General features: G+C 39.9%; 1 protein-coding gene and 1 long non-coding RNA gene across 2 annotated transcripts in view; one reads left to right on the forward strand and one right to left on the reverse strand.

The window, feature by feature from the left end:
* Window positions 1-26,632, reverse strand: part of LOC101842645 (amyloid beta precursor protein binding family B member 1 interacting protein) — a 103,928-nt gene that overhangs the window by 15,006 nt on the left and 62,290 nt on the right. Inside the window, 5 exon segments of the mRNA XM_040755393.1 lie at window positions 817-927; window positions 5,459-5,602; window positions 7,831-7,917; window positions 21,322-21,443; window positions 22,979-23,138. Of these exon segments, the coding sequence (XP_040611327.1) occupies window positions 817-927; window positions 5,459-5,602; window positions 7,831-7,917; window positions 21,322-21,443; window positions 22,979-23,138 (624 nt within the window).
* Window positions 16,891-26,554, forward strand: LOC121143494. Its single transcript, XR_005880701.1, has 3 exons — window positions 16,891-17,076; window positions 25,685-25,797; window positions 26,257-26,554. It is a non-coding gene; the product is annotated as an uncharacterized LOC121143494 (long non-coding RNA).

Genomic DNA, 26,632 nt, shown 5'->3' on the forward strand with positions numbered 1-26,632 from the left:
GACTTGGCTGAATTATTATATTAGACTAAGAACAAATGCAAACAAACTTACCTTGGTCTTAAATGCAGAGCTCTGGAGGCCAAAAGATACTCAATACATCAAGTGCAGGTACAAAATAATCCAAAAGACACTCAATACATCAAGTATAGGTATAAAATAACCATCTACTGACCTGAGTGGCCTTAGATTCTAACTTAAAACATGTATGCTACCTCAGATTTCCTTCAGACAGTATGCCTCTTTAAAAGTTTCAAAGCCTAAACCTGGCATGGGGGTGCCTACCTGTAGTCCTAGCACTTAGAAGGAGAAAGAGAGAGACTCAGGTCCCTAGGACAGCCTTGACTGCACAGTTACTTTGAGGCCAGCCTGGGATATGTGAGACTTTAAAAAAAGTTTTACAACCTGGGTAATTCTTTTTAGGTTTTTAAAGTCTTCTCTGTATTTTTTTTCTCTAGGAAACATTGGCAAGATAATTTCAAAAAACTTGGCACAGTGGAGCAAGAATATAATAAATAAGTAAAGAATTGAAAATTGTCATTTTATTAGTGTAATTTTAAATCAATTTACTCAAAACATGGAATTTACATTTCGAGAATTCATAAAGGTCCAGACAGATTTAAACTTTTAGGATCAGACAACAGTCTTTGGGGGACACAATGAGTTGATAGATATCACAGTACTTCGTTATTTTGGTTTAAAACTACATGTTTTATGACGCCATGCTTAAAATTTATGAAATAACATTTACCGTTTTTCCTTAAAAGCAAATAATAATTGAAATGGCTTAGAAGTCTAAATCAGTAACTGGAGACATACCTTTAGGACAAAGCAGTGGTCAGTGGGTGCTTTGTATTTCAGTTTACACTGAGTCCCATAGTAAATGTTAACATTTTCAAACTGTATAAAACACGCCAGATCTCGGGATGTCTAAAAAACAGGGAAAACAAAGTCTCTCTGAGATGGTAGTTACTAATTTCCCCAGATTCTTCTTGGTGCTGCAACAAAGGATTTCATTTCAGTCGATAAGATATGGAGTTTTAAGATAATTTATATGAACACCTTCTGCACACGGTTTCTTTAAGTCAAGCCTACATAAAAGACAACACGACAACCAGTGTTGGGGATAAAAGGTGATGTTGTGGACTCTGGGAATCAGAAACGACTGATCGTATGCTGTCGCTACTGATGCAATCACGACAAGGTGACCACTGATGGAAACTTCACTGTGACTTTGCTGTTTGAAGTCAGTGATAGGGTTTGTGATTGACAATTAGGAAATAAAAGCAAGTCCCTTCAGGATGAAGAATGAGAGCTAAATTCGATGCTCAGTAAATTAGCACACGCTCCATGCTCTTTCATGCTTTCTCCTTAGGCTGGCAGGGTTGCCATGGAAACAGAAACCTCTCCTCTGTGGATAAAACGTGTTGTGAAAATGGCAATCTCTAATCTGCATATCTGATTTCGTTTCCATTGCACATTTGTCTCACTATTCATGTTGTCCTTTCTCATGTGTTCTAGAACCCCCACCTAGTTACTGAATAAGGAATACAGGTCGGGAATGTTACACCATTCCTTTAAGCACCACAGTTAAATTTCTACAGTACACATTCTCTTTTACCAGCTTTCCCTCCTCCTGCTTTTATTCCTCCTTAGAGGTACCAGACATAAAATAGACAGATAGATTCCTAAATGTTCTTGAGTATATTTTTCTTTCATTTTATTTTATCGATTAATCATCTATCTATCTATCGGTTTAGACATAGATGAACCCTGTTATACTTATATGTATATGCTTGTCTGTACATATTATACATATATATGTATACACATATGCACATATATACACATGTTTATACATATAATTCTTTCTCAATGGGGGAATGTAACCCAAGGCCTTGTGCATGCCAGGGAAATTCTCTACTCCAAGTTCAATACAAGGATTGTAAGAGCCAAAGGCAGTGGGTGACTAAACAGTGTTTTCTGGACTCAGCAGGCAGTGGAACCTATGAACTCATTCAGTTGTGACATTGAGCTCAAGACCTCCGCAAGCTGAAGCCAGACAAAATTCCAGCATGGGGTGGGGTAAGTGGGCATAAAACTGCTGAGGGAGGGACAGTCGGTTTTCTTTAAGGGTGTGACTCATGGTGGGTCAATCATGGTCAAACACTTGGCAAGTGAAAATGGACTCAATGAATTAAAACAAATAAAAAGACAGAAATTTGGGAGGGTAGAGAAGGGAGGTAGATCTGAGAGGAGTTAATGGGAGGGAGGTGAATATGGTTGATTGAAATTCTCAAAAAAAAACCCTAATAAAACATTTAAATCTCATGAGACAACCACAAACCCTGCTTCCTGAACTAGTTCCTTATTAGGACACAGTTACTAATTTCCCCAGGCACACGAGTGACACTTTATTTTTACACAATCTTCCATTGTGTAGCTGAAACTATTTAACTACTGTACTGTAGTTGATTAATCCAGCTTTTACCATTATGAAAATACTGTGTATGTGAGTAAATATTTCTGTGGGTAGATCACCAGAGGTGCAGCTGCATCATCTTACATCCATTGCATAGGACTTGGTAAATTATTCTCAACTTGGATGTGCCCTTTTACAGTCCAGCTCTTCAGTCCCAAGCATGTCCCCCTTTCTTATCCTCTCCCATCAATGTTGTCAATACTACTGACTATCACTCTCAGGGGAGGGAGTAGTATCTGTTAACTTACTGGTAAGATGGAATAGCTTTCTCTAAGCTAATTTTGATATTGTTTCCTGGGAATCCTCACTTAATAAACTTTGTCATTTTTCTTGCACATGATTATCCTTTTTTTTCTTGATTTGTTGAAGTCTTTACATATGATGGACAGTTATATTTGGTAATAATGTCTTGTTTGGTATCTTCATCCATAAGGGATTTAAAACAACTTTATATAGTAGACGCTGTCAATTTTCTCCTTTGTAATTTTGAATCTTATTCTTGATTAAGAAATGTCTTTGCCCAAAACAATACAGAGAAACCCTGTCTCGAAAAACCAAAAAAATGTCTTTGTGCCCTAGAATTATGAAATTATCAACTCATATTTTCTTTTATGGTATTAGAGTAGTTTTTCTAAAGACATCTTAATTAAACTAGGATTTGAGTTGGTTCATTGGCTGGAGTGGAAAACTTTAAAAAATGGGTGTACAATTACTTCAATAATAATGTACAATTACTATCTTGAATTCTTCATTGTTTCCTCACTTCTGTAGAATTCTGGCTTTAAATTCCCTACACTAGTTCGCTCTTTGTAGATCTGTTCATTTATAACTGCTTTCTCTTCATTGTAATCTAATGTTTAACCTCCAGGACACAGAATTTTAGATCAGTGTTCTTCACAGCTTTTGGGGGGAATCTATTTGGGGACAGCATTTCTTTCTGACTAATTTTGCAGTCAGCCTTTGTATTTTAAGTAAAAAGAACATAACTGTAATTTTCATAGGTTGATAAGACCAGTTTCTTTGTAAAATTTTCTAGTGTATGCAATATACATCCCGAGCATTTTTGTTCATTACTGTATATTCTACCCTTGTCACACCTGTTCTGCACAGAATCTTGAATCATGCTTCATTTGTATATTGCTTGCATAAAGTAAAAGGATTTCTTCATTGGCCAGTTTGTTTGGGCAGTCACTTTCCAGGCGAGTGTTTCCTATTGTGGAGACAAGCACGCCTGTTGTGAACAATGTGCTTTTGTCTCTTTTCCCAATGATTGTACTTCTGACTTTCCTCTGACCTCCATTCAGTGTTCTTGGCAATGTTGAGAGAAGCTGCCTAATTCTAAGATGAATGCAGCTTGTACCACTCAGTGAACTGTCTGCCCTAGGCTTATTTATATGTCTTATATTTAACTGCTTAGGGCATATATACTGCAAAACAAAACAAATCACCTGGGCCATGTTGCATGTCCTGTGGGGCAATGTTGCATTGTCCAGTGTGGGACTGGAGCAAAGGTAGTAGAGGTAGGAAGTATCATGTCTAGGATTCACACCTACAGAGTAAAAAGGCTAAGTGGGGCAACATCAGCCTCCCATCAAGAGTTACCCATAATGGCCACAGAGATAGTGGGGTTGCCTTACTAGTGATGCCACCTGCTTGGGAATGTGGGATAAACCTTATTAGAGGAAATCTGCAATCCAGAAACATGTCATTTGGCAAAGCCCTACATTTGGTTTACCCTAGACAGGAGTATATTCTAAAGCTTTTTATAGGTGAACAAAATGAACTGTCACAACTCTCCAAGAAAAGTGTCGGCCAAGATTAAAGGTCAGAGCCACTGTTAAAATTAGATTTAGAATAACAATTTACTATGCAGATTCGAGCCAATAATCCCAGCTTGGCAAGCAAAACTTGGATGGCATCTAAGATGCACTGGTAAATTAAAAGGCATATGAATTCAGTAAGCCTCTGGGAACAATTCGACTGTTCAGAATGTAAGATTTGAAATCCAATGCAGATCTCAAGACTTCAGAATGTAAGACTTAAAACCCAATGCAGATCTTGAGACTTGTAACGCCACTAAGATTTTAGATAAAATAAGTTTGATCATAATGACTCTAGAACAAGGAGGCTAATGTGAAGGACAAAATATTTCAGAATAGAGTCGGTCAGGAGGCAACTTTACCTGCTGGGCCATCCTGATAGTCCATGACTTTAAAATATAAAATTTTATTTTCATATTCAGGAGAAAGCTGTGGGAAACTCAAATGTACTTCAATAACATCATATTGTAGGACATATATTTGTGTATACTTTGTAAACCACAGAATCCATGGGACCAGGATGTAGCTAAGATTGTCTCCCCCTTAAGTATCTCTGTCTCACCCTCCTGAGATGTGTCCTCGCATAAGTGCCGGTTTGATTTTTCACTGTTACCATCTTCCCTTGTGATTGTGGTAGTTTGTGCTGGGAATGGTCCCCAGAGGGCCATATGCTAAGGCACCACTGGGAGGCAGTAGAGACATCAGGAGCTGGGGCTGGTTGGGCGTTCCCAGAAGGGGCTGTGGGACTCTGGCTTCTCCTTTTGCTTCTGCCCTGAGAATGCCTTCCTCTGCCATTTCCCTGCCTTACCACAGGTTCAAAACAATAGGTTCATTTCCAAAACTGAGCCAAAATAAACCTGTATTTAGAAAAATTACTTCTTTTAATTTTTGAGATTGTAATTATGTCATTTCCCTCCTCCATTTCCTTCCTCCAAACTTTTCCATATACCCATCCTTACTTTCAAATTAATGGCCTCTTTTTCTTTAATTGAAATACGTGCATGCACACACATATATGCATACACACACACACACACATATATTTCTAAACACAACATTCTCAGTTTGTGTAATGTTATTTCTATGAGGTTTTCAGGGCTGACCATTTGGTACTGGATAAACAGTTGTTATGCTCTTCTCTGGGGAAGAACTGACTGACCTTTGTCTTTCCTTTGGGAACATAATAAATTCCAGATGCCCTCAGAAGAAAATAGCGCCGTTTCCAGGATTTTTTCCCGTCTTCTTTCAAATAAAGAGCTCCTTCGAGTTCTGGTACAATGATGGATGTGCCACAGAAACTTTCCTGAAAGTGGAAGTCAGAGGCATAAGACACACATTCTGTTCACATTGAAAGAGTAATCCCAGTTTAGGTCAATCCTGTTGGAGCTGGATTGAACACGTTTCCTTTATATGTTGTCTGCCAGCAGGAGGAAAGAAGACAGAGTGTCAAAAGTCCAGGAGCCTGGGTTCTGTGTCAAGGCTTTCTGGCCACTGGCTCTGACCTATGGATCACTAAATCTCAGTCCCTGTTTTTGTAAAAATGAAGTAATAGTTGGATTTTGGTTGTGATTATAATCTTATTATATTGTAAAGGCAAGCACCCAATAAAGCCTTTTAATGCTGTGTTTAACTAGCCAGGCATGGTGGCTTCTGCCCATCCCATAATTTCAGCACTTGGGGAGGCTGAGGCAGGAGAATTGCCATGAGTATAAGTCTAGCCTGGGTTAGTAAGTTCCAGGCAAGCCTGGCGTATACAATGAAACTATCTCAAAAAACAAACCAAAAGGGAGAATTAATATTTTATTGCCATTAACTAGTAAAATGATATAATTCTACAATAAAATAAATTTGCATTTTATTTTATTTTTAAAAGGATTTTTTACTATTTATTCTTACATCTGTTCAGTCCCCAAATTGGCATTTTTTATTGGATGTTTTCAAACATGATAAAGGCCATTACTAACTGATACTATAATAAACAGGAAAAAACACATTTTTCTAGGTATAGATTTTTAAAATGTAAAACTTGTATGGAAATGTGCAAATCTTAATAAATTTCTTTTTAAAAAGCACTTGGATAAATTGCATATTATTCTATCTTTTTGTTTGGATACTCAATTATTTATTTTCCTTTAATATTATAATTCTTAGTATAGATTTAATTTTGCATTGTTCAGAGTAAACCTCTGCACAGGAGAGCCAGGAGAACAGCTCTGAGTACATTTCTTCTAGCAACCCTCCAGTTCAGAGAATAGTTGGCTTGTCAATCATCTATTAAGATTATCTGAATTTTTGGCCTAAAGCTGACAGAACAATGCATAACTTCCCATAACATAGCAGGTCTTGTATTTTCATTCACATTCAGCTATATATGGTTTTGAAATCTAATCCATATATAGCTGAATGTGAATGGGGACACCTGGTGTTTTTTCATCATTCTAAAGCAATGGTCGTCAACCTTCCTAATGCTGAGAACCTTAATACAGTTCATCATGTTGTGTTGACCCCCCCACCATAAAATTATTTTCATTGCTACTTCATAACTGTAATTTTGCTATTGTTATGACTCATAATGTAAATATCTGATATGCAGATATATTTTAATCGCCACAAATTGAGCATAATTAAAGCACAGTGATTAATCACAAAACAATATGTAAAATAACTTTAATAATTCAAAAGATATGCGGCATAGTTCAGGCAATACAGTTCTTTAAAGTTTCTATGATTTGCTAGTATTCACATCAACCACAAGTGAATATAAAAAGACCGATTAGCATCCAGATTAAGTTCTCATATATATGGGAACACACACACACACATTTTGCAATAGTTGCCAATCTTACAGTACATGATTTTGCATTTACTCAGTAATTAGAATTCATGAGTTGTCATTTTACCTTCAATATTGCTGCTTTCAGCACAGTGGCTGATCTCTACACGTGTTATTGATTCATATAAATACATTATGGTGCCAATCCTATGACAGACACCTGTATGTTTAGGTTGTATGTGATGGGTTTGGAGTGATAATGCCTTTATGTACATGGGCAGACCCTCCTGGAGATGGATAGAGGAGCATTGTCTCAGATCCTAAGGCCATCAGAAATGTGTTTCACAGTGGTCTTAGGTCCCTGTGAAAGGGTCATTCAACCTCAAGGCTGAGAACCACTGGTCTGGAGTCTAGTGCTGGAAGCAGAAAGCACATCTCATCATACATCTCATTCCATAGAGCCCTTCTGAAGCAGAACATACATGTCACAGCAAATTTTATGATGATTCATGTCCTTTTAGTGAAGAATTACTAATTCAATTTCATAAAAGCAAACTATTTTGTCTAAAGTAGTACTTCCTTACAGCTGACTCAAAAAAACATTGAATTATTTAAGTGACTATCATTTGGTAATAATTAGAATTTACAACCAATTTTATGGAGTGTTTCAGAATTTTCCATTGTTATGTGAGCAGGTAACTTAACAGACCCAGCAAATGTCCTTTTGCATTTATTGCACTTTGCAAAGTGAAGCTTACCTCAAGTAAGGATTCTTTGTTTTTAGCATTCATTTTCTCATTGATTTCCTTGTTTTCTTTTTTCCCCTTGTTATCCAAGTAGAAATTCTAGATAAAACATTGAGAATTTGGATCACCAAGTATTCATTACTACAACGGATACTGCAAGGAACTTGTAATCTTGCTGGAGAGAGAAGACTTCTATGTAAGAACAAAAAAAAGAAAAAAGAAAAAAAAAAAGAACAGAACTGTAGCAACTCTATTAGTGAAGCAAAAGGAGCAGCTTCTGCATCACCCAGGCTCAAGCAGAATCTTCATTCCTTCCCAGAAAGCAGAACAGAAAATATTAGCAAAGGGTATGACCCCATCTTATTGTTAATTTCCATATGCCATGAACCTCGGTGTCAAATACTGAGAGCTGAGGGGCACTCAGGAGAAGCCCAGGGCTGGGGTGAAGTTTGAACTTTTGTCCAAGTTCAGCAGGAGAACGACTCTGGCCAATGAGTACAAGTCCTCAGAACTTAGGGCTTGATGTTTGTTTCAGGTGAGAGTTAGGACGTACCCTCTTACCATGCAGCACATGGGTGTTATGGACAATAGTAAGAGGGGGTGTCAGAGGATAAAGAGTGGGACACCTGGCTCCTGATATGAGGTGCTTGTCATGTTAGTTACGAAAGACTGAATTCAAAAATGGTGCTGGGAAGGCCAGGAACATTTTTGTTCTGAAGGGTGCCTAGGGCCACACTGAGGAAAAGGACCACAAGGTAGGACCAGTCTCCTGGGTCTGTTTGGGACTGGCCTCTGCGTTATCTCATACAGATGCCAACAAGAAAGAAGGCTTCACTTGGGAGAAAATGCACCTACAGACTATTTGGAGAATCTCAACCATGAATCTGCTAAAGCTCTGTGACGTCAAAATTCTCTATAGGTTCTTTACATTATTTTGAATTAAATACAACCTCATAAATGGCCACAGAAAGATCATTTGTCCTACATGGATGGTAGAGAGCATGAGTTATCTATTATTAATTCTTGTATCCCAGCTGGCCGTGGGCCTTGAATAGGCCATTTACTAACCATTATTCACAAACAAAATAAAGGAGCAGTCTGTACCTAAGGATGCATGTCCTCTTCTGTTAGAAACTGCTGTGTAAACTTTGAAGCCTACAGGGATTATTATTACTATCAGTTGCATTGTTTGTTTAGTAGTAAGAGAGAAAGTGCGACAAGGTATGGTAGTTTTAATGTAATTGGCCCCCATAATCTCATAGTGAGTGGCACTATTAGGAAATACGGCTTTGTTGGAGTGGGTATGGCCTTATTGGAGGAAGTGTGTCAATATGGGGGTGGTCTTTGAGATTTCCTTTTTCACCCAGTGTTTCAGTGGGCTTTCTGTTGCCTGCAAGATGTAGGACTTTTAGATACTATGTCTGCTTGCACACACACTGCCATGCTCCCCACCATGATGATAATTGTAAACAGAAGTTTCTGTCTCACTGAGTCCACAGTCCTTTAGTCCCAAATAGACACACAGAAGCTTATATAAATTATAAATTGTTTAACCTATTACTAACAAGCTCTTACAACTTAAATTAACCCATAATTCTTATCTGTGTTTAGTCACATGGCTTGGTACCTTTCCTCAGTAAGGTATTCTCATCTTGATTTCTCCGTGTCTGGCTGCAATTCACTCTCTGTCTTGCTCTTCCCAGAATTCTCCTAGTCTGGTAGCGCTACCTATACTTCCTGCCTGGCTACTGGCCAATCAGCGTTTTATTTATTTTTTATTTATTTATTTATTTATTTGGTTTTTAGGAGATAGGGTTTCTCTGTATTGTTTTGGAGGCTGTCGGTCCAGCCTAGCCTCAAACTCACAGAGATCCGCCTGCCTCTGCCTCCCGAGTGCTGGGATTAAAGGCGTGTGCCACCACCGCCCTGCCTAATCAGTGTTTTATTAAACCAACATGAGTGACAAATCTTTACAGTGTACAAGAGTATTATCCCACATCAGATAAAGGACTAAACCTCTGAAACTGTAAGTGAGCAACCCCAATTAAACGTTTTCCTTATAACTGTGTTCATGGTGTCTCTTTACACAATAGAAACCCTAGCTAAGACACAAGCTAATGCTGATCTGGGTCATCATTTGAATTGTATACAGATTCTACACTAATTATTGAATTGCATCTATTGACTGTGAAATCCCTGAGAAAAGACCTTCTTTCCACAGAGTTTGTTTATAGATCATGAGTGTACCTATACAGTTAGGATTACTATCGTCTCTTGACCCTAGTATTCTACTGCTTAACCTAGTGGAATGAGAACTGTCACACTATGGTTATATTAGTACATTCATTTGCATTCAATACTTGTTTAGCTATTACTCTTATGGCATTTGGAATGGTTACTTTATTTTGAGGCTTGCATGTTCCATTAATCTGGTGTTTCCCCAATTAAAGTGAAGTGGATGTTTATTTTTTTTAAAGGTAGGGGAAAAGAATGGGGCTGAAGAGATGGCACAGCATTTAAAAGTGCTTACTGTTTTTGCAGAAGCACTAGGTTCAGTTCATAGCACCTATATCAGATGGTTTATAACCATAAACATCTGTGACTATAGTTCTAGAGGATCTGATGCCCTCAGGTCTCAGAGGGTACCTACATAGACAGGGCTCACACAAACTCCTGAGGTGTATACACACACACACACACACACACACACACACACACACACACACACACACATACACACACACTAAATTAATATTAAAAGCAAGAAAAAAAGGATAGACTTAACAGCAGCTTATCTTAAAAGTCATTAAGACCAACAATTAACAAACAGGACTTCATAAAGTGAAAACACTTCTGGATAGCAAAAGATATCATCATTCAAGAAAAGAGGCAGCCTACAGAATGGGAAAAACCTTAACCAGTCATATATCTGGCAGAGCGTTAGTATCTAGACTATACAAAGAACTCAAAAAAGGTAAACAACAACCAAAAAACTAAACATCAAGAAAACAAAGACCTAGTTATAAAACAGGGCTTGAAATAAAACAGAGTTCTTAAAAGATGACACACTAACAGCTGATAAATATTTAAAAAAGTGTTCAACATTCTCAGTCATCAGGGAAATGCAAATCAAAACTAATGTCAAGAAAAATATATGACAGCACACACTGGTGAGGATTCAGGGAAAGGGCAACATTTATTCACTGCTGGCAGGAGTGTGGCCATTATGGAAATTAGTTGGGGTTCTTCTAAAAGCTGAGAAAAGACCTACCATAAAATCCAGCTATGCTACACTTGGGGATATACCTAAAGGTTTCTGTTCCTCATTACAGAGAGACTTGCTCATTCTTGTTCATGGGTGCTCTGTGCATAATAGCCAGGAAATAGAAATACCCAAGATGTCCATAAACTGATGGATAATGAAAATGTGGTGTATTTGTGCAATGAACTATTATACAGCTGTTTAAAAGTATAATTTGCAGAAAAATAAATGTCCTGAGTGAGGTAACACAGACCCACAAAGACAAACATTGTATGTTTTCTGTCATATAGGAATGTTAGCTTTTAAGCTTTGGATATATGTGTTTTGTTCAGAATACCAACCCAGGTTAGGTAACTAGTAAGGGACCATGGGGTGGAGGGGCTCTTTCAAGGAAGGGGAAATAGAATACAGTGATATAGAGACATAGAAGAGAGAAGATTAAATGGAGTGGAGGATAGGAGGGCAGGCAAGAGGAGATAATATGGGAGGGGGATAACTAATAATAATGTCTTTTTGAAAAAAATGTGAACACCTTACTATTGTAGGAGCTTACTAAAACATATACATATATAAAAGGAGCTTAAATGGAGTTATTCTATACCGTGGGGGATAATACCTCAACCAGACCAAATAAAACACCTAGTACCAAGAATGGATTGCATATTTTTGAGTCATTGGCCAAATACATCCCATATGTGTTGGTCGGTTGCCAATGCTATTGGTTACCTCCTAGCATTTGACAGTAAAACTCTATTGCTAAAGACAATAATTGAGTCATAGAACATGGAGAAATCTAGCTCAACCGGAAGCTTCATCCCTACTGACCAATGTTCATAGTGCTGGAAGGTTCTAGACACACTACTGAAAGAGAAAAGTAGTCCCCAATCCCATTCAACTTTGAACACTGTGAGCTACGATAATTATTTGCCTGGCAAGATATGCCCTCTGATCCAATAGTGGCACGAATGCTATGGGAGCAACCAGCCACTTTTGATTGGATTTAAGGCCTGCTTTACAAGATGAGACATTGATGATGAAGTCAAGAACCTGAGGTTAGACAAGTAGTAGGCCCTATGGGAAAAGCTACTACTATTATTTTGCTAAATTGGCATAGCAATAAAACAACTCCTTATAACATTCTGCTATGCCCATTCAGTGTACCACTCAAATCCCATAAGAGAAGATTCTTCTTATAGTAAATGGTAGCCAACACTGAAATGCACAACTGGTCAATGTGCAGAGAATTAGAGACTTTGGAATGTTCAGCTCTGAAAGGGATGTCTATGTTATACCCTTCCCATATAAGCTCAGGGAGCTGTGTGCAAGAGAGGACAGAGAGATCGTAAGAGCCAGAGGTGGTGAATAACTTCAAGGAAACAGTGTTTTCCAGACACAACAGGGGAGATGCACACATGGAGTCACTGAGACTGTATCATCAGTATGCACAGGACATGCCCAAGCTCAAACCATACAAGATCTCAGTGTGGAGGAGGGGAGGTGGGCATGAAGCCCCACTCCTAGCTAAGGAACTATTGGCATTTAATTGTTGTCAAGAAAGTGCCTTAGTTTGTTTTCTACTGCTATGATGACAGGGAAAGTCAATTTCCTTCAGTACAGTGACACCTGGCATATCAATCTTTTTTTTTTGAGAGAGAGAAAGCAGTGGGTGGTGGGAGAAAGAGAAAATCAAGTTCTGTGGGTAGCGAGTTGAGGGAAGATCTGGGAGGAGTTGAGGAGAGGGTGAGTATTATTAGAGTATATTGTATGAAATTATCAAAACACAAAACATCTTTTAAAAGGCTACTGAAGAGAAAGAGACACAGCCTCATTTATTACAAGCAAAACATCTCATGGCTTGACTTAGGTTCATCCAAGGCTTTTTCAGAGGCTTTGATGAAAGGACAAAATGAATCTACTTCTGTGCCCTTGTCCAGGGTTAGATTTGGTAAGGTCCATTCTAGGGGTTAGGGTTTTGGTTCCTGGTAAACTGCCTTTTCCCCCTGTAGAGACTTAAGTTATCAGCTCCTGGGCTGTGTGTTTGATCTGTGATGCAATTGGAATATCCCATGTTCCTTTTGTCAAACACTGCTTGATTAGCCTCCTGTTAACTTTGTCCCATTGTATGATAATGTCACACTGACTCTGTCCCATTTTCCCTTACAGATTGTAGATAAGATGCTGTACTTCTTAATAAACTTGCTTGGCATAAGACGTAGCTTGGACAAGACCTCCTGAGCCCAGACTTTCCTATTTTCTTTATATTCTGATTCCCCAGTTTCTCCTTTCAGTAGCTGGTCACCTGCTTGATGGTCAAGGTCATTGTACAATGATCTACAGCAGGACTCACATCATGAGTGGCTACCAGAATATATTTGTTGGACAACCTTGATTTAAATAAAACTGGCTTGTCATGAAGTCAATGCAATCATTTTCAAAAATAGTAATTCCAGTTCACTTGAATGATATCATAGTATTCCACTTAAAAACGTATTATTGGGTTTTTCATGACATTAAGGAATGCCACCTCCAGACCTACTGGAGATGGGTCTTATAATTTGTTCCAACATTGGCAACATTATTGTCACTGCCAGCACAGAGGAAGCTTTAGCTCAGATGCCCACAAGTGGCAACTGGTTAAACCATGTTCAAACTGAACACTAATAGAACTGTGTTTATACCTCTGTATTTTATACATCATTTCCTTGACTTTAACTTCAATATAACTTGCCATGTAGGGGATGATGGTGGTGGAACATTCCAGACCATTTTTTGTGTAGACTGGTGTGAATCTACAATCGTAAGTGAGCCGTGAAACCAGATTTGTTGTGAATTTTGTCTGTAACCCTTCACTGGTTTATTACCTGCTAACTTCCTTCATTGCAGGACAGGGTTTATAATAGCATCCACTTTCATGGACCTGCCTCACTGTTGAAGATGATAATGACAAATGCTATTATTTAATAACAGATACAATAGCTTTATAAAGCTAAGGACAGTTAACAGTGGGGAAGTCCAGGCTATTCACAGTAAGCCACATCCAAAGCTTCTGGTGTATATATGAAGCCTCTTCAAGGATACACTCACATTAGTGTCTACATCTTTAACCTCTATTTCTAAAACTTATCTGCTGGGATAATGGTTAAATTCTTTCACAATTGCTTTCCCACTCCTTAGAAATAGAGGGCAACCTGCACACCCATAAGAACCTTACTGCTCTGGCTTGTGAAGCTCAAAGGCCAGAACAAAGGAATCACTTGAAACACTGTCTTGGAACAGTGGAAGACTCATAAAAACCCCTTGTTTGAAAGTCAAGTGATTTCTAATGCTTTGCTTCCCTCACAATGGAGAGTACCTAATTATCTTGTCACTCAGTGGCTGAAAAGAACCATCATTGAGCCTTCAGTGGCTTTTAGCTGACAACCTGGAAGGAGTTCAAAGACCTGAATGGTGTTTTTCTATTCCCATCCATTTATTAATATGAACACATTTTCCTAATGTTTTCTATCTGTAAAAAATAGTTAACACCTGTCCTGGCTAGTTTTTTTAAGTCATGGCTAGTTTTTTTTTAAAATATTTATTTATTTATTTATTTATTTATTTATTTATTTATTGTCAACTTGACACAAGCTGGGGTTATCTGGGAAGAGGACCTTCAGGTGAGAAAATGCCTCCATCAGATTGTCTGTAGGCGAGTCTGTAGGGTATTTTCTTTAATGATTAAGGCTAAGGGCCCAGTACACTGTGAGTATGGTATCCTTAGGCAAGTTGTCTGAGGTGGTATAAGAAAGCAAACTGAGAAAACCATGAAGAACTAACCAGTAACCACCATTCCTTATGGTCTCTGCTTCAGTTTGTGCCTCCAGCTTCCTGCCGTGAGCTCCTGCCCTGACTTCCTTCAGTGATAGACTGTGATCAGATGTGATGATGGACTGTGATCAGATATGTAAGCCAAATAAAGCTTTTCCTCCCCAAGTTGCTTTTGGTCATGGTTTTAATCACAGCAATAGAAAACAAACTAAGACGTTGTCTATAAAAATAGAAAACAGGAGGATAATTGATTCAGAACATTCATTGATTAATTTTGGAATTAATTAGGAGTGACCTGCCTATAAGACAGTGCAATAGTGGCACAAATCTTGTAGGAGTAACCAACCAATATTTGATTTATGTTAAGGCTCATTCCATGAGATTGAACCCAGCGCTCCTTGGGTGGCCAAGAACCTGAGATTACATAGGTCAGGGACCTATGGGAAAATCAAATACCACTGTTCTGCTAAAGGAACATAGCAACAAAATGACTCATAATGACACTGCTATACTCATAGATCTGTGCCTTGCTCAGTCATCATTAGAGAAGTTTCTCTCTGCCACAGATGGAAACAACATACAGAGACCCACAGCTAGGCAATATGTAGAGGGTGAGAGACCTTGAAACATTCAGCCCTAAATGGGATGTTTCCATCAAATCCCTCTCCTCAGGGCTTAGGGAGCTATGTGGAAGAGGCTGTAGAAAGAGTATAAGAGCCAGAATAGGCGGACAACACTAAGGAATCAAGGTCTTCTAGACACAACAGAGCTGGCACACATACAGATGCATGAAGGCTGAGGCAGCATGCACAGGGCCTGCAAAGGTCTTCACCAGAGGGGGTCTTAGAGCTGAAAGGAGAAGTGGACACATACCCCCATCTCTAGCCCAGAAGCTACCCCCAACTGATAGCCACTTGCTAATGAAAAAGTTGTCTCCAAGGAAGTCTCATTGGGAAAACAAACTACTAAGTACAGGCCCCATAGCAAGCAGTAGATGGCCAACGCAAAACAACTCAACAGCATCTTTGGAAATTCTTTGACTCAGTGTTAAGTTAGGGCTACTTTTCCCCCATTCTACTTTACTGGTACTTTGTGTATATATTATGGCTTCCAGTTTTCCATTTTTTAAAAATGGGAATTCTGTGTATGCAAGCAAGTGTGTCTCTGCATCTATATGTGATTCTTGTGACTTTTCTTTGGCTCTTTTCTTATCTGGTTGTTTTGTCATAGTTTAATTTATTTTTTAAGAATTAATTTACTGCCGGGTGATGGTGGTGCATGCCTTTAATCCCAGCACTCAGGAGGCAGAGGCAGGCAGATCTCTGTGAGTTCGAGGCCGGGCTGGTCCGACAGCCTCCAAAACAATACAGAGAAATCCTGTCTCATAAACAAACAAACAAAAAAGAATTAATTTATCTTATTTCATTATTATTCCCTAGATGCCTATTTGTTTTCTAATGAGCAACAGAAAAGGGTATGAATCCAGATGAGAGAGGATGTGGGGAGGAACTTTGAGGGGAAAAGGAAGGGGAAACCATAACTAGAAAATATTGTGAGTTCAAAGCCAGCCTGTGCTCCATAACAAGATCTTTACTCATAAAGGGGGTGGGAGTTGAGGAAGGAGTCACCTGATAAATATGTGAGGTGGTATATGGGTACAGACATAGAAGTTTGAGCTTCATTTGTAGACGTAGCCACCACTGGAGGTTGGCCATAATGGCTATATGAGAATAGATGAAGTAGCAGAGGAAGGAATATAAGGATTCAGGCATTATGCTGGCCTGTCCCTGTCACTTGGCAGAATGCACTCAGGCAGTACCCTGGTCAGCCTTGGTCATGCGTAGTCTACACGCAGGTGTAAAGGACCCCTTTAAAAGAAAGACCCCGCCCACTTACGCTCTTTTCTAGCTTTCCCCTTCTCTCTTTCCTGCTGTCCCCTGGGGGCAGACAGGACTTTTCCTGTCTCTCTCTTCTGTTCTCTCTCTGTCTCTGTGTCTCTTTTCCTCTTTTCTCTTTGCTTCCTCCTCCTTCCCCTTTCTAATAAAACTTCTCACTTAAGCTCTGTCTGCCTGGCATGCTTGTCCCTCCTCCTCGGTCACCCTCGTCTGCCATGGAATCCGCCAAGGTCCCCTCGTGTTTTATCATAACAAGGAGGTCTACTGAGATGGAGAGGAACACCATAGCTACAGGTAAGGACAGAGATGACAGAGATAGAAACCCAAAGGAGCCAAGATGCTTGTATGGTCTCATAACACTCAGTAGCCTTGTACCCAAGCACGGTACATGGCTAGCTCACACACTGCCGATGCCTTCAGGAATGAGGCTAGAACAATAGCTTTTGAGGAGATCTGAGGTGCTCTTAAATGGAATAGGGTGCGACAATGACGCTCAGCAGGGCCATCAGCACACACCCCATTTTTCTCCATTTTCACACGGGGGTCACCTGTTATCGATTCCCAGTCAACAGAATTCTCCCCGCTCCACAGTTAAGCATCTTCTGTCCTGCAAATGTGCAGACCCTGGTTTCTCTCCACAAGCTTATAATTGATTGTGGCTAACTCTATCGGAAATGAGTACTGCATTTGGGTGAGATCAAACCACCTTCCTCCCATCCATCACCTTAATAGTAAATCAAATGGATTTCACGCTGCAGTGGCTTCTTTAGGGCAGGAAGAGCAGCTGTGGCATCATTACAAACTGAGAAGCAGAACGCCAGTGCTGTCAGAGGACACACTGAAGTAACATCGTCAGCACCAGACACCAGAGAGCCAGCTACACAGTCTCTTTTCTGGCCATCGGTGAGTGCCTTGGACTTAGGCCTGAGTAAGCACACGACGAACAAGTGCTGGAAAATCCTTCCGCTGTTGTTTCTTGGAATTGTGCTCAAAGCTTCCCTTAACATGTGTTTTAATGCCTCTGGGACGTAGACACTGTTTTCTTTTTAAAAGGTTATTTATTTAATTAGTGTGTGTGTGTGTGTGTTTGTGTATGCTGTAGGCCACATTGTGCAGGTGTGTGGGATTCAGAGGACAACAGTCAGGAGTCAGTCCCCGCCCCTCCTCCCCCACCTTATGGGAACCAGGGGTCAAATCAGGTTGACAGGCCTGAGTATAGGTGTCTCTAACCCACTGGGTGTCCTGTTTGCCTTTTCCCCACCCCTACTCTCCCCTGTCATTTCCTCTCCTCTCCATCATTGTTTTCTCTTTTAATTACAATTTTTAAGTACACATATGAAGGAACAGGTTTCATATGACACTTTCATTCATGTAAGAAATTATTATTTGTTATTATTCATACCCTTCTCCCCTGCCCCACTGTCCCTGTCTTCCTCTTGCTGGTCTCTTTCCACCCCACATATAGTCTTCCTTCCGTTTTCATATCACCTGTATAATATGACTAATCTTTCTTGTTAAACCTAGATTCAGAAAGAAAGACAGCCAGTATTCATCTTTCTCTGCTTCCTGGCTGCGGATAATTTTTACAACCTAAGGAAATGCATAGCTTCAGTCTTAAATTGCACACTGTCTTCCATGTCCTGCCCTCCTAGAGTAATACATCTGTATTAGCTGCTGAAAACAGCAAAATTGAGGGTGAAAAAAATCGTATAAAATAAATAGTCACCATAAATGTTGACCACAACACACAACATTTGATATTGATTGTAAATAGTGATGTTTGTGATACTGATTGTTATCTGCATTAGTTGGAGTAAGTTACTTGACCCTTCTCAAAACTCTGCAAAGTGTCTCTCATTCCTTCCCCATGTGATACCTTCTGTGCTGTTCAATAAAGATGGAGCAAATCCATCTGATAGAGACAGACACAACGGAGATACTGGGGACAGACACAAATACAGACACAAGGACAGAGATACAAAACAGCCTTGAGGCAAACACAGATTCAGACCCATACCACAGATAGAAGACAAAAGACACAGGGGATATAAAGTAGAGAATTCAGATTTGGACTCCCTCTTGATTAAATGACACTGAAAGGTAATGCTTTTATTTCTTTCCTTAATGTGAAACCAATGCCTTATTGTAGGCATCTGGTCTGTGGACCTGAAAAGGCAGCCACATCCCTTTGGGTGTGGTTTCAGGCAGATGGAAGCTGAGAGGAGCTTGAGGTGGCTTGCCTTTGTGCACTCTTTTCTGGTGGGTCAGCGGATCTGGTAGGAAGAGCAGGGAAACGCTCTGGCAGTTCTTTGTGTTTTTCTGTGTAATTGTCGGCAATAAGCATCCATTTATCATTTATCTTGGGTCTAGTGATATAATTACATCCTCGCTTTCAAATGGCACCCAACATGGGGCCTGAGCCCAAGGCCCTGAGATTAAGAGTCTCATGCTAAACCGACTGAGCTAGCTGGAGATAAACTTAAAGAAGACTGCTGAACCCTGCCAAGTCAGGGTAAGACAATTTTTCAATATCCCTGCTTCTGAGATGGTCCATTTGATACTTTAGGCCTTAGCCAAAGTTGGTTGTCTTGCTGTGAGACCTTGGGCGACTGTCCAGGTATCCTGCTGTTTCTGTTCTTGCTTGCACCTTTGGAAGTTGCATGCCTACACGACCAGCCTCTTCTAGTATTATTTTCCTTCTCAGGTCTTTGATGAGGTTGAAGACTAGATAGTCATAGCCATATCCTTTCTTATCTTAGACAGACAGATTTAGACTTTCCAGATTAGGACTGCTATCAGAGTAATCTCTGTCATACCTTTACCCTGATACTGGACATGTAGTATATATCTATTGCTTAATGTTGGTCTTGCTGATAGTAGGTTTTAATTTTCATATGTCTACTTTTCTTTTTCCTGGAGTATACTTGACATTTGTTATCATTGTATATAGTTTTTGCATCAGGATTAAAACCTTCTTCTTTAGACTAAAAGGGGAATTGTAGGGATCTGGTCTGTGGACCTGAAATGGCAGCCATATCCTGTTGGGTGTGGCTTCAGGCAGATGGAAGAAGAAAGAGAGGAGTTTGAGCTGTGGCTTTGCTTTGCACTCTTTTCTAGTAGGTCAGTGAATGTGGTAGGAAGAACAGGGAAATGGTCCAGAGGTTCTTTGTATTTTTCTGTGTAATTGTTCCCCAATAAACAACTGTTTATCATGTCTCTTGGGTCTAGTGATATAATTGCATCCTCGCCTCCACCTTATTGGTGACTTTGCGTTTATTATTAAGTTGTTCAAACTAACCAGAAAAAGCAAGACCAATGGTTGCTAAGACTAAACCAATAGGAAGTTTCATACAATGATAAAAGGAAAGCAAACCTAAAGAATATCCAGAAAATTCCTCATCAGCATTTGCCATAGCTAAATAGAAACAGAATCTATGTCCCAGTAATTTCATTCGTAGGTATATGTGCAAATCTGTCTATGTTCTGCTAAAAACATATATGAGCATTACAAACTGAAAGTTTGCCAACAACACAATGACTAAAAATATTTTGGTTTAGTCACCTGATAGAATACTAAATGGCAGAGAGAAGAGTAAACTGAAGCTATAGGCATCAATGTGAATGAAAGTTGAGTAGGAATAAAATCTAAACATGATTTCATTTCACAAAATAAGGGAAAAATAAAGGAAAAGTAAGGAGATGAAGATGTGAATACTGACTGCCACTATGGTGGGAAGCAAATACTGGGAAAGGCCCGGAGTCATCAATGCCTGCATCTGGAAAGCATGGATTGAAGGGAAGTATTCACTTCTTAAAGTCCATAGATTATACTGTTAGACTGTGACAGGTGCTTCATCGAACACTATGGCAAGCTGTACGCCTCCTTCCTCCTCTTAGCAACGGACAGCATTTTCATGGATTCCATGTAAAAGGTGTTTTGTGAAGGAGTAATGCACAATGGTGGCCTTGAATACAGGGTCTATGGTTGTTGTATAGATGTCAAATCCTCACTTTTGTCATTCAGGGTCACCAAGTAGCGCATTTATGGCTAATGGCATCTAAGAGAAAGAAGCCTGGCTATACATTCCCTTGTTCTTTCCTCTTTTCCTACAGATTAGGAGATGAGCTTTTCAAAAACGCTGCCTTGGATACAGAGATAGAAGTCAAATGTTGAGGGCGACAGAGACAGTCTACTCTTTTGTCTGGGTCAGCATATGAGAAAACTAAGATTCTAGTTTGTTTGAAATGTGGACTCAGAGGGACTCTTTGTGACAACCCCTGACATGACACCCTTATTAATACAGGAATTAAGATGGAACAATTAGTCAAAGCAATTAAGAAATATCAAACACTTGAATAAAAAAGAAAAGTAATAGAGTTTTTGTTCTAAATCTTTCAAAGGACTCTGAATTTCTAAGTTTGTGTTTATTTGAAAGGAACACATTTGGGAGATTTCCCAAGATTATGGTTTGGCCAGTACACAGGTGACAAAAACTTCCTCATTCACTACATAGTTTAATGAAATGTGGGCCATCTTACCTGAGGATTTTTAAACACAGCATATTTTTCCTCTTTCTCCAAAAACAGTACTTTGTTTTCTGTGTCTCTTGTCCAGTCTGATAAGACTTCAACAACGTTTTCATGGTCTTCAAAAATTCTCTCTGATGAAATAAAAGATAATTGAAATGAGAGTCTATTATTGAGTTAAGTACAATGATTCACAAGGTTTCTAAAGACTGGCAGCTCTTACTTAGCAGGGTCTGGATATATTCAGCCAAGGGCACTTGATCTGAAAAACAGGTGACTATCTGAACTTGGGGGAGGCTGGTACTATGTTACTGACCCATAAAAGGTCACTGGGCTCCCCCGCTCAGCTTCTTCTCTCCCTTCTTGCATGGCACACCTCCAGGCCCATGTTTATCTTGTCTCTAGTAAACTATCTCCTTTCCTGAACTTGCCATTGTCTCTGTGCCCCTGTAAAGAGGCAGGAGAACTAGAGAGGTTCAGTGCCTGCCCTGGGAACTAACATCCCTGACTGCCACAATAATGCAAAGATCCTGCTATTTTTATATGTCATTGTCAGGTTTTGGATTTATTTTATACAGAAACATCATAAATGGCAGAAATCATAACAGTTTGGGCAATACTTGACATGCTTTTTTAGTGTTAGCATTTTGCTTTGCATTTTAAATCATTCTTACCAGAGGTAAATACAGTCATTGTGGGAGTTACTAATGAGCATCTATTCCTTAAACATTTTGAACAAAACTGTGAAGCTCATAAGTTATTGTTCTAACATTCTCAAGTTAATAGATGAATATCTGAACCAAGCTTGAAAGTTACAGAAGCTTTTCTTTCCCTCGTTTTTCTGATTCATGGGATTGAAGAACACTTCAAGACTTCTGCACTGTTTTGTGTTAGTTTTGAGATAAGGTCCCTCTGTGCAGCCCAGACCGGCCTGGGACTCATCCTCCTCCTGCCTCAGCCTCTCCAAGGGTGGGATTACAAGAATGTGCCACCATGCCTGGTTAAGGGACTGTTTTCTACAGAAAAAATAAATTGCCCTAAAGTTTCAAAAGCAGGTAATTCTGGGTTTCATACAACCGTCTTGGGAGTCAGTGTGCCTTGAGATTGAATGGATGAATGGGAAGGAACAGAGAATTTATTAAACTGCTGAAAGGAAAAGGAGGGAGGGAGAGAGGAAGACAGACAGAGAGACTATCAATTTATTTCACTGCACTTTGACCCCTGGGGCTGAGCCTCTTTCACCAGCAAAGTGTTAGTGATCAGTCAAGTTTGAAGGAAGGAAGGGGAAGTAGATGTAAGATCTGGCAGCCACATTATGCCTCCAGGAAGCAATCTTTAAAGGGATATTAGCTGATAGATCGGATCTCCTGAAATCTGTTGAGCATCCTAAGCATGTAGCAAGATGAACCATATTGCCCCTTTTCTTCCCCCTTTAGAGTCACTAGCAAGGTGACAGTAATAAAGTTCATATCACCCAAAGACTGGCTACCCTCTACCAACTGAGTGTCTGCTACAAGGAAGCCATGAAACAAACACTCATCTCAGATGAGGGCAGTGACATGTGTCATGTCTTGAGATCTTGAAACAAATGTGTAAAACAGACTAAAGCCCACAATAAAACAAAAGCCAGGCTTTTGAAGTACAACCTGCATGTGATAAAGAGACTTACCGATTTGCAATTCGGGATATATTTCATAAAGGCACCAGTCCACATTGCAGTCACAATGGGTTTTTTCAAAAAGATTGTCCAGAACATCCCGAGCCAACTGTCGCTCATCCACCATCAGTGACTTGGTGCTATTATCGTCCATATGCACCTTAACCACAAGCTGAGGATGAAAGCCACAGAACTGTTAATCAGGCTGCTAAGCTGAAGGTGTCAACATTGCTGTTATTTTTACTACTGTACATTGGTAATGCAACCTGTGATATCTTGCTAGACTGTTGTTACAGTAGCTCACAGGCTTCACAGTTTGGTAAGGCTGCACATGACTTTTCTCAACCAGCAGTAGTGGCATGATTATTATGGGGATGTAACCAACCACTTTCTGATTGGATTTAAAGCCTGCTCTATAAGACAGAACTCAAGCCTGGTACTACAAACTGGCCCAAGAACCCAAGACTGAGGGGATCGTGGGCCCCAGAGGAGAACCTAATATTATTATTTTACTAAATGGATGTAGCATCAAACTGCATTTTAAACACTTAATATTTTTATACATAGATTAATGTAGCTTTTGATTCTCATGAGGGTGTCATGACTCAGTTGGTCAAAGTACATAGAATAAGTGGAGTGCTTAGCACTAAATGGGGCATCTATACCACGCCCCTCCCTGGAAGGCTTAGAGAAGAGCAGGTGAAAAAGTTGTGGAAGCCAAATGTTGGTGAGGACTACTGTAAAGCTGCCTTCTGGACATGACAGGATTTCTGCACTCACAAACTCACAGTGGTGGCACTTGCTTGCACAAAATTTGTTCAGGATCAGTACAGTCAAAATTGCAGCATGGGAGAGGTATTCATGAAGCCCCTCCCTTACCTAAGAAGCTATTATCAGTCGACGGCACTTGGAAGAGGAAGAGCCAGTTTTCTCCAGGGCTGTGATCCCTGGTAGGCTGCCCACTCTCCAGTGGATAAGCCTATTCATATGTGCACACTGGCAACACTGACTGGATTCAGGGAGTTGAGAAAACAGGATACGAAGCTGGGATGGGATACGGTAGGGAGTCTTGAAAGAGCTGGAGATGGGATTGTGGGGGGGGCGGTGAATATGGTCAAAATACATTGCATACATGTCTGAAATTCTCAGAGAGCAAACACCATATTTTAAAAGTGGAATGCATCCCCTGACCTCATTGTGAACTCCTATATGGATTAGAAACACAGTGGTGAAAAAACAAATTAAAAAACACAAAACGGACGATAAACAGGCCCTTGGCCCAGGTTCAAGCCACTGCATTCTGGTGGGGGAGACAGGGAACAAAGAGCACTGAAGAAGTGCCAACTTCTCGCTTTCCCAACATCCTTCCGTTTCTTGTTCCCATTTTGTTTTTAGGGCTAGCAGCATTTCTTGTTAAAAGATCTTTGTGACTGAAGTTCCTTTTAGGGTAAAAGCCTGGGTATGGCAGCCTCAATAAGCTAGACTTTGCCACTGTCCCCAGCATGCCATTAAAGGGGACTAACTAGTTAAAGCGAACAGCAGGAAGAGGAGATTTATTCAATAAGGTTACAGTGAGCCGAGGAAGAAATAAAGTGGTGCGGTGGCCTTTGAGTCATCGCTTAGGGTATTAGCAAGAGGTTTAAGGTTTGAATAGGGGGTGGATGATTTGCATAAACAGTCCCGGTTAAGACTTGTCATTGTTTTGACTCCTGTTTGACCTACAAGGTGGCCTCATAAAGTGTCCTAACTGTATGAAATCTCTTCCTGAGGAAAGTTCCTCCTCTATCTGTGTTCTTTTGAGACAGCCTAGAATGACCTGAGAAAAATAATATCAGTTTGGTATGTGGACATATCTGTAAGGGACTGTCTTGATTGTTAATTGATGCAGGTTGGCCCAGCCCACTGTTGAGGGCATCATTCCTTGGGGAAGTGGTTCCGGGATGTATAAAAATGCTAGCTAAGCATGAATGAACGTGTGAGTCAGCCAGCCAGCAGGCTAGCAAGTAGCATTCGTCCCATAGTTCCTGCCTCCAGGTTCTTGCCTTGAATTCCAATTTGACTTTCCTCAATGATATTCCCTGAACTGGAAGAACAAGTCAAATAAGCCCTTTTCTTCCCAAGCTTGCTTTTGGTCAGAGTTTTTTAAAATCACATCAACAGCATGAAACTAGAGCAGGCTGATGGCATCAGAGTTCAAGCCTTTTTTTGGCTCCCAGCATGGGGTTACTAGTGAAATTTGAATTCTTTGAGGTCCATTATTTCAACAGTCTGATGGCACAGGAAGGGGACAAGTGACTCTTTAGGTACCTCTTTGCCCCTGTCATGATGATTACACCCTCTTTAGCTTGGCTAGAGCTTTTTTTGTTTTTTTGCATTTTTCTGTGGGACACATATGTGTTCTTTGCTGAGAATTACTGCCACTGATGTCAGGACTTTGAAAGCAGTATTTCTGATAGAGAAAAATATTGACATTTGACCACATTTCATTCCTGCTTAGAGATGCTTTAGAAAGGAAAACATATGGTACCTTTTCCTTTCATTTTTATAGTGAGGAAGATATTGCTAAACCACATAGTTTCATAATGATGAAAGAGGCTGCCTTTTGGCAGAAATGGTAAACTAGGTTTAAACCATATGTGCTTATGAATATCCATAATTGTAAAGTTTAAAAAACATAGTGACTGAATAGGAGGAAATCATATTTGTGGTTCTTCACAGCTTCTACCACATTTGCAAGCTGCAGAGGGGTTTTGTACCAACGTGGAACAGCACCACATCACAGCAATGCTGTGTAATTCATCATATGATCTTCTCTGGAGCCAAATGATTCGGTAAGGAAATCTCATTTTCACTTGAAAATTGTTAAGTAGAAAATATTTTAGCCCTAAACCATGCAAATTACTTTTTGGGGCTTCTATAATAAGATTTACAAATGGAACTATTCTGTCAAAGAACTTTGGAATAAATTAAATTAACAAATAAGTTAAATTGTGTTTCCAGCATCAAAAGTTTGGTGGCATAAGGCATGTATATAATTTGTAATTCAAAATAATGTCAACATCCCACCATATCCTTAAGAGCAAATACTTCTGATGAGGGGTGGTGGTGTTTTTTTCTTTTATAATTTAAACGAGACAGGGTCTCTATCAGGCTGCCCTTGACCTTCTGACCTCCCACCTTCCTGCACTAACTCACGTTCATCCTTTAAAACATGTGTGAGACCCTCACTGTCATCTTCTTTAAACTTGGAGCGTTTCTATTATCTTATAAATGTGTTGTGTCACATACAGGTTGTTGTCTTAAAGAACACAGCCAGAGAGCCAGGAACCTTCTTTCCTTCCTCTGCATGTTCCTTGGGTCCAGGAAGATGGTTTGCTGTCACAATCCATGGGAACTAAAAGGGGCAAAGCTCTGTTGTTTTGGATAGGTGGCCCGGAAGAGCTGAAAGGCCCCTGTTCTCCGCAGGCTACCTGGAGCAAAGACACTGCGTCCACTCTTGTCCCACCTTCTGTAAGAGACACTTCTCTTTTTATCTCTTCTAGAAATACACAATGTGGCCCCCTCTTATAAACAATCCAGTGGTTGAAAGTATGTAGTTATGATTTCTTTTCTTACTCTTCCTCCCTCGGTCCCCTTTTCCCTCTCTTGAGGTGATGAGCATCAAGT

Source organism: Mesocricetus auratus, unplaced genomic scaffold (assembly GCF_017639785.1).
Source record: "Mesocricetus auratus isolate SY011 unplaced genomic scaffold, BCM_Maur_2.0 Super-Scaffold_100013, whole genome shotgun sequence".
NCBI lineage: Eukaryota > Metazoa > Chordata > Mammalia > Rodentia > Cricetidae > Mesocricetus > Mesocricetus auratus.